Raw genomic sequence first — 9,775 nt, forward strand, 5'->3', positions numbered from 1 at the left:
GTTTGACTTTTTTACATTTTTTTATTATTTATTAAACACTTTAAATAGAGATATTTTTATTGTATTGTATTTGATCTAATCAAAATGCAAGTGCACACAAGAGGTAGGAACATCATATAAGTTGTGATATATAGGAATGTGGCGGCGTTGTAGGTCACATGATCAGTGTAGTGCACCCGCAGCAGCAGCGCTGTCCCGTCTGCGCTCATTCACTTACAGAGACAGAGAAACACATGAGGACTGCCAAACCTGCCAACACTGGACTATGACGAACTCCTTGATTCTTTTACGGGCCGAATCAACAGCATTCCGACTGTTTTATTGTTTCATTACTGAGGATTAACCCTTAAGATTTAATAGAATATTTCTATTTTTATAATAGTTTTCACGTCACCTGAATAATTTCCTGCACCGGGAAACTTTTAGAGACTTGCCGGGACAGTGACTATCGCTCTGAGAGATGGAGGCAGAGGAGAATAAAATTTCAGTGTGGGTTTGTCGCGAGGAGAAGCTCGTCTCGGGCTTGTCGAAGCGCACGAGCTGCGCGGATGTGATCCGGGTGTTACTGGGGGAGCAGAACCTGGAGCAGCGCGTGTCCCTCTCGGGCTCTCCTCAGTCCTACTGCATCGTGGAAAAATGGAGAGGATTTGAACGGATTTTACCAAACAAAACCAAGATATTGCGACTGTGGAGCGCGTGGGGAGAGGAACAAGAAAACGTCCGGTTCGTGTTGGTGAAAAACGAGGCGTCTTTACCCAGCAACGGGCCGCGGAGCGCAGAGGCGCGCGTCGTTCTCAGCAAAGAGAGCCCGTGTGTCTACAAGGGGACCGCCAGAGTGACCATGGCTCTGTCACAGGAGAAACAGAGACGGATAGTCAGGAAAGCGTTCAGAAAGTTGGATAAAATCAATAAGAAAAGGGCGCAGGCTGCGCCTAAAGATTCCTCATCCATGGAGAAGATGGAGACCCTTGTGCACCTGGTCGTTTCTCAAGATCACACCATCCGCCAGCAGATTGAGAGGATAAAAGAGCTCGACAGGGAAATAGAAAGGTATGAGGCCAAAGTTCATTTTGATAGAATGAAGATGCATGGGATCAACTACGTCCAGGATACGTATTTAGTGGACGCCAACCCTGATAAAGTTAGTGAGGGGGACAAAACGAGCCCAGAAGCAGATCTCGCCCAGTTTGAGGAATATGTTCAGAGATGCGAGGAGGTCATCAAACTGCAGGAAGAACTGTCTAAACACGAGGCCCTCATGGAGAGCATTACAACTGAGATTCAAGAGGAACTCAACCAGAGGTGGATGAAAAGAAGACACGAGGAACTCGCGAATAAAGAGTCTGAAACCACTTCTGGCGAGACGTCTCTCAGAGTCACAACTCGAGAAAAAGATGATGGACCTTCAGCGGTGGATGTGTCGTCTGACAACGAGTTGCTTCTGGAAGAAGAGAGGATCAGAACCCAACTTGACACCAGTTTGTACATCGGTCTGCGGCTGAACACTGATTTGGAGGCCATAAGGAATGATTTGGACTTGACCCAGGAGATATGGGGAGCGAAAGAGAAAGAACTGAGGGATTTAATGGAGAAAGTCAACTCTGTGGATTTTGAGGAGGACGGTGAGGCCGATGCTGAGCTGAAAGAGGAAAACACAATAGAAACAGACAGATTGATGCCGCTCCAGGGGGACAGTGTGTGGGTGGAGCAGGCAAGAGGGCTTTCAAAAACATGTGACGTGAATGATGACGACTCAGATACAGGACTCAGCTCAATGCATAGTCAAGACTCAGATATCACACCCATCTGCGAATCTTTAGTGTAAAAAAAAAACACAGCCTAATATTATCTGTTGCTGGATAGTTGAAATGAACAATGTAACTCTTAATATAACAAATTTTACATTTGCATACAGTAAACAAGCATAAAGCGGAAGCGAACAGGAGTGCTGGGAATGTAGAATGGTACTTTGCTGCAAATCAAAATGAATTACATTATCAAATCACATTAAGAACATAACTATGCACTTGTTGAGCATTCTTAGTCATTTCTTTTTTTTCATGTTGATGTCTATAAGAATATACAGTAGCTTATTTCTGCAACTGAATAAAAAAATAAAAATTGCAACAAAAAAGTCTGGCGGAAACAAAAAACTGAATTTTGAGATGTACAGTAAACTGAGATAAAAGTCAGAATTGCAGGATGTAAACTTTGATCAACTTTGAAACTAATTTGAATATAAAAAGTCACAATTACCGTTTTTTTCATGTTGAAAAAAAAAATAGAATTTTGAAATGCAAATTCAGAATTCTAAGCAAAAAAGTCAAAGAGATGTAAACTCAATTGTGAGGAAGCCAGAATTGTGACAGAAATAAGCTTCCAAGAATCAGTGTTAACTTCATACATGTATTTGTGGTTATAGCACTGATATTTTGAGAAAAAAAAATCATGCAGGATTGAAATCTCTGTGGTTGGATTTTTCTGCATGAGGCAGTATGATGGAGGCACTCCAACATTACGAAGGCTGTGCTTTACAGATCAATTTTACATTACATTATGGTTTATGGATAACGATTAGCTGTTTAAAGCTGAGTGTGTGATTTCTGTGCATCATCAAATGAATTTTTTGAAATAATCTAAATGTTTTCAGACTGATTTTTTCCAAATATTTAATCATATTTTAATAGATGTTTTGGCCGTGCAAAATCATGAAATGAGCATGAAATAAAAATGGCTTTGTCTGTTGCCAATCTGCATTGTCGTGACATTTTCATCGAGCTCCAGAGTGCTTAGTCACATGGTGCTTACTCCTCAAGTGATTGGCTAAAAAAACCTGATTGCAGAACCCATGAGCAGAATTGATGGCCAGTTTGAAATTACATTATACACTTCTGGGGAAATGGTGGCCAGCCAAACAATAGCCTTTTTGAGATGATTGGGTGAATGGATAATAACAGATAATTTATTAACATAAAAGTATTATAGATTTACTTGACAGAATTTTAACATTAATGAAGCACACTTCAGCTTTAAGTTGCATTATGGTATTGCTTAAGCCCAAGAAAGGTACAGTATAGTTATGTATCTGGGTAAACAAATTTGAATGACTGCAAGAGACCTTTTTTCAGTAAACCTTAGCAAGTGGTGATCTGAAGAGCTTAATGTTACAGAATTTACTGTTATTATTATTATTATTATTATTATACTGTTTTTAATAGAGAATCAATGTACTTAGAATTGAACAGGTGTAACATATGTGTAATATGAGACTCTATCATAAAAAATGTTGTCATATAATCTAAAATACGGAGGAATGCTTCATTTATTGTTTTTTGAAACACATCATCGTCTCACAAAACAATAAGCAATTAAAAAAGAAAGAAAAAAAAAACTACCGACCACAAATTTTTGAATGGTAGTGTATGTGTGTGTGTGTGTGTGTGTGTGTGTGTATATATATATATATATATATATATATATATATATATAACAAAAGATTTCTAATTTGAATAAATGCTGTTCTTTTGAACTTTTTATTCATCAAAGAATCCTGAAATATAAACAATGAAATCTTTTAACACTTAGGTACCTCTGAAAGAAGTGCAATTTGTAATAGTGTCAATTTAAATGTTAAATGTTGATTCGACCTGTGGTGCGTGAGGGTAGAAACATGTCATGCCAACATACACTTGAGCACACACTGCTCAACCAGTTCTGTGTTCCCGCAGCTTCAAGTACCAGTGGTTTTCTCCCTGAAACATAAACCTGAGGGCACATTCATTCACTGTGTGTTGCTGGAGGCCTTTGTGCTTCACCTTTATGCAATACGATTAGGTTGTAGTAAATCTGCTTGGTGACATAACTAAAGAAAATTGTATTGTCAGTGTAACTGCCGCGGAAGTATTTACAAACAAGTTTTTGTGACTATTGTGAATATAAATATTGTGTCATGTGTAGGACAAAATGTCAAATGGCTTTTTGTAGTCAGAACTTTTAGACTGTGCCTATACAAAAAAACTGACTTTCAGAAATAAATGTTTACTGGAGTAAAAAGTGTGACTAGCATCAGTTTCCCATATAAACAGTACATTCCAATTTCACAAAACACTTTAATTACTCTATTACAGTTGACATAATTACATAGTGTTTGTGCCAGCTAAACATTTGTCACTGCTAAGTTTTGCTGACAAATTGTGCAATACTTATGTACACTCTCAGAAAAAAAAAAAAAAAAAAAAAAAAAAAAAAAAAAAACAGTACGAACGCTGTCACGGGGACAGTGATCTTTCAGAAGGCATACCTTTGTACCTTATGTGCCACTAAAGGGTGCCTTTTAATACCAAAAATGTACATATAGTACCTATGGTACATACAGTAGGTCTGTGCTCAAGGGTCTATGCTTCTCCCCACAAAATTTATATTCAGTCAGATTGTATTGAAACACAGCTTTATATAAGAAACACACACACACACACACACACACACACACACACACACACACACACACACACACACACACACACACACACACACACACACACACACACACACACACACACACATGTTTTCTGAAGAGTTTGTTTGTTTTTGTGTTTGTGTTCATTGTTGTTACATTCCACTTTGCTAATCATCTGATGAATCATAGGTGTTAAATCAAAGATTGTTTTTCTGCTCTTTTCAACTTTGAGTAATCTTGCTTTCAGAGGACACTAGAGTATTTACACATCTTAAATAAGGGGTGCAAGATTTAAAGATGCCCACACAGGTTGTGTGAGTGTAATGAAGTGGAAAGGAATGGTGGTGTGAGTGAGAGAGCAAGAACATCATCACTTGCACATTTACACCCTTAAAGTGCTAAATGCTGGGACCTGTAGGAAAGAGAAATCACAAAGGTGATCTCTTTAATATCTGTTGTGTCTCATGTGCTATTTTTTTTAATTGTATATTTCTTTAATTTAAAATCCAGAGAAAAAGAGCCCAGTAATCTTACTGGTCTCACCAGTTTCACAGTTTAAGAAGAGATCTCAATAAATTTTCAAACTTTTACAAAAGACATAAACACAAATATTTATCATCAAATTAATTTTAAAAATGATCTGAGCCAGAAATTTTAACTTTACTCTTACTGAAGTGCTCCCCCTTAATTGATCATTTTTGTAACATTTTAATGTTAGTGATTAATTTTTGGGTTTATATTTTCTTTTAATTTAAAATAACATTAATCTCAAAACTCTTAAGACCGAAGAAAAAAGTTTTAGGAAAAAAATTTTTTTTTTACCAGAATTTTTATAAAGATGATACTCGACTATGTTATAACAGAAAGATTCAATATACCATTTTTCTTTCTGCAAAATGTGTGTAAAAATGACCATAAACGGGTTTTCTCATTATATACAATGTATCTATAAACCAAATCTAATTTGCATATTAATATGTTTTTGGGGCAACATGTAATGAAAAAAGAAGTGTAATAATGGGAGTAATAATTTACAAGATTTTCATAATAATATATACTATTTCATAGAATAGTTTCCCGGTGTCCTTATATGAGGACATGCACTGTATGAAATCAACGTCCTGTTTCATAACAGAAAGTCATATTTTGATTTAAAACCCCATAACATTTTCCTGAGATGTTGATTTATGACACAGAATTTTTTTTTTTTTTTACAGATTTAAATAATAATTACAAAATATTATCATATTTCCATAAGAGTGTCACAAAATTAATTTCAGACATTTTTGATGACCAAGGAGAGAGAGTGGTCATAGTGAAACATCCAATCATTTGGTATCTCTGAAATGCCCTGCATGTGCTCTGTACAGGACATCCAGACTTAAGACTGTGGCATGTAGAGTCTCAGAGAAATTCACAAACATATATTGTCCTCATATGAGGCCACAGGGTCTGGTCTTAAGAGGTTAAAAACAAACAAAAAAAATGTGTTTCTTACAACTACACATTCTTATATGAACAACCAGTCAAAACACGTCTCATTTTATTTTGAGGCAGACATAACTGAAATGACAATACTTTCAGTTCATGCTCAAATGAGTCAGAAGTTAATTCAGTAACTAGCTAGACAGATTCAATGATTCATTCAGTGAAGGATTTGTTTGACTGATTCAATCTGATGACTCATTTAAAGGAACATGAAGACTCATTAGTTTGCAAATCAGACATAGCGGTCATGCTTTCTGTGCCAGCAAAGATAATGTGATGTCTTTCTTTCTTTCTCATCACATTCGATTTAGACTTCAGCTCTTTTTTATCTCATCACATTCAATTCTCACAACTAAAAATATAAATTAAATTATTTCTTTTGATGTCACTACAGCAGTGGTGATGGTGAACATCAGTTCAGGAAACACTAGCATGCAGGCAATACTGAATTGATGAATCTTTTACACAGTTATTTGTAAAATTGGCATATGCAAACACTCTCGCTCAATTACCCAGCATTCCTCTATGTGAATTGTTATTAATGACGAGCCGTGAAGGGGAGAGCAGCATTCAAATGAAATTTCGTGGGTCAGGCTGTAAAGGTAGAGGAGACGGCAGGTCAAGCTGTCATTCATTGTGCCTTGTGGCCTTCTCTCTGCAGGACAGCTGTAGTTGGAGTGTGTGTGTGTTTGTGTGTGTGTGTGTGGGGAGGGTATTTGAGGTGGGCCGTATTGTATGGATGAGTCGGAGGAAGTGGAGCGGAAGAGGAGAGTGGGGGCCAGCTGTGGTCACTATACACACACACACACACACACACACACACACACTCTTACACAAACACACTAACTGTGAGCCTGCTGCATACCTGGTTCCACTCAGTGAGATCTCCATGCACATTAGGTAAACAAATCATAATGGATGATTATGAATGTTGAGATACATATGACGTGCTGCTCAAATGAAACCGCCAGACCCTTATTTTCTTGGCCGATGAGGCAGAGATAAGACTGTTTGCGATTAGTTTTTACTCCCATTGTGCAGTATGCAGTATCTCCACTGATGCCGAGCTAAACGACAAGTTCTGTCTTGTCAAGGAATAAGAACCTCATGACGAAGCAGAAATGTAATGAGAAATTACTAATTTATCATCACTCCTTTCCTTGAGATTAATTAATGTGGCTGTGCTTTATCATCTCCTTAAATTATACTCTAACCCACAGCACCCTCATTAGTGGTGTTTGCTATGGCAAGCATCACTGTTGCTATATTGCTCATTCTGTACTTGGGGTTAGAACAAACTCCTGTGACATGAGTCCCTTGGATCATCCCCTTCGCCAGGTTCCCAATGGTAGCAGGTGTGAGAGAGGAGGGGCGCAGTAACAAACAGAACTGACAATGTGTGATGAGGCACACCTGAAGTGAATAAAGCCTTGTCACAGTCACTGTTAAATGCTGAGCACACCTCTCATTGAGAGACTGGTCTCTTTCTCCCATGCATGCATGGTGGTGTCCTCGTAGGTCCAAGAGGGGAGCAGGGAAGGATTGATGCCACACCCACTGTGACTGCTGTTACTCAGTCCACCACAGTGGTGGAGAATGCGGGCAAACGCAGAGCTTAGACAGTGCAGTTGGGCACCAGCTTATGACATGGATGTTTGTAGGATGTTTGCTCATAGATATTCATAAAAACGTAAACTTGGATGGAGAATCAAAGGAGAAGGCCTCCTGACCACACTAGGGGGAGGTGATGTTTCTTATATTATCATTACCCTGTGGTTTTGTTGAGGCTGTCAATTAAAACCATGATTCTCTGTACCTGCTCTGGCCCAGTGCAAGAGTTAGAACTCCTCACCCTTGCTGTTTATGGAGAGCATGCCCAGGCGCAGATTTAGTGAATTGGGGGCCCCGGGCAAAATATAGGAATGGGGCCCTATACATTTGGACACATTTTCTTAGATCAACCTTGAGGTTCCTTTTTTGTTGTGATGCTTGTTGCTGCACAATGGTTCCCCATAGTTGTGTCCAATGTTTCAACATTTTTCATGTACATGTTATAATAGCTTTCTTTCATGTTGTAGGGGGGACCACGTGATCAGTGAGAGCAGAACCAATGTGTCACATGTTTTAAACTAAAAAAAAAGTGGTAAAATACATATATCAAGAGCATGCTCACAGATAAGAACAAAACAGCGTTGGATGAAGTGGATTTTAGCCCTGCACGGGGCTCAAATAGGCCCTAGCCCGTCTTTTTCCCCTTTTCCCAAAAAAAGCTTATACTACTGTTTCAGCTATTGTTATTATTTTTTTTTTTTAGTTTTTTTTTTTTAAAGTAACGGTCAGCAGCAGACAGTGAATTGATCATAGCCTATATGTTTGATCAATTTAGCCTTCAAATCATCACGACCTAAAATAAAATCTATAGATATAAAACAGTACAAGCATATTACAATGTTAGTTTAAATGTTTAACCTAGTTAACCTAAATAATTAAAATCAAAAATAGAAACTCTTTAATTATGTAATCTGTGCATTTCAGCACATCCAGGAGATGGCAAGTCATTTTTTTCATCACCATAATTGATGGATTATTATCTAAAATATAAAAATAAGGAAAAGCCTAAAATAGGCCCGATTATAATTTATGTTTTATTTTATAATTCCCTACAATTAAAAAATAAGACAAAAATTGTAATGGCATATATTTAAAACTTTGTCCTATAATTGTATAGCTGCTTTTTCTGACTTTTATGTTGCTCTGTTCTGAATACATTAGTCTATTTCTTTTTATTTCATTTTTTTTTACCCATGCAGCAAATGCTTTAAAAACAGTTTTAAAAATTACTTTATTGCATTCCAGATGCTTTTAAAGTACTTTTCACTATAAATTTTACGGTTAGCTTGAATGTAAACATTGTCATTCATTGTATTCCCATTTGTAAAATAGCCTACAAATGAATTGTTGTAGGCTAACCCGATCTCATGAAAGTGTGTATATTCTATTTGGCTTAATATTTCTATGAAAAAATTGACTTTGGCATGCAAAAGACTGATAAATTCATAATTAATGGAATGGCTGGTTCAGTCGACAGAAATACGGGACACACAGGCCTATAATAACTACTGAAATGTTTGCGGGGCAAAACTCAGGTCAGTCTGAGTGCTCATGGTACACACAGTGCATACAGCCGTACACCTGCAGGCGCAACTGACTTGGACAGTTATCATGGTAATAAACACCGTAAACAGCAACCATTCGCGTGTCAGCACTCAATGCGCATCTCCTATATGAAAAGCATTTTAGGGGGGCCCTTGGTTTTTGAGGGCCCAAGGCGGTCGCCTATCTTTGCCTAATGGGTAAGTCCGCCCCTGAGTATGCCTCTCCTCAAGAGACTGGTTTCTTTCCCACGTGCATGAATGCTGATGTCCTCTTAGATCCATAATGGGCCAATCCGCAAGTTGGCAGACCTGTAGCCCTCTGCAGCACACCTTTAGGCTGGAATTGACGAGCTGCCCCTCATATGCCACAGTCCCAGAGAAGCACAACCACTACAAATAAGACACCACACCACCGACCCCAGACTGAAGCTTGTGCAGCCACCAGGACCTTGCCCTCTTTTACCTGGTCTGAATCCTCTCAACACTCCTTGCATTCACAATTTCACATCACGGTGATGACACCAGACACCCTGTTCTTTTGGACACTTGTATCCCCATGAACACTTTTTTGGGCATTTTATGTTTAATAAAAAGCCTCACCCAGGCCTGACACCACACCCACTGTCATTTCTCATCCTGAAACACTCCTTACACTTAGTATTAAACTTTGGTGTGT

General features: G+C 38.1%; 1 protein-coding gene across 1 annotated transcript; it reads left to right on the forward strand.

The window, feature by feature from the left end:
* Positions 1 to 138: 138 nt before the first annotated feature.
* Positions 139 to 3,427, forward strand: LOC109093777 (ras association domain-containing protein 10-like). Its single transcript, XM_042761053.1, has one exon. The coding sequence runs from the start codon at positions 461 to 463 to the stop codon at positions 1,823 to 1,825; it is 1,365 nt and encodes a 454-aa protein (XP_042616987.1). The 5' UTR covers positions 139 to 460; the 3' UTR covers positions 1,826 to 3,427.
* The last annotated feature ends 6,348 nt before the right edge of the window (positions 3,428 to 9,775 follow it).

Source organism: Cyprinus carpio, chromosome A7, assembly GCF_018340385.1.
Source record: "Cyprinus carpio isolate SPL01 chromosome A7, ASM1834038v1, whole genome shotgun sequence".
In the NCBI taxonomy this organism is placed as follows: Eukaryota; Metazoa; Chordata; class Actinopteri; order Cypriniformes; family Cyprinidae; genus Cyprinus; species Cyprinus carpio.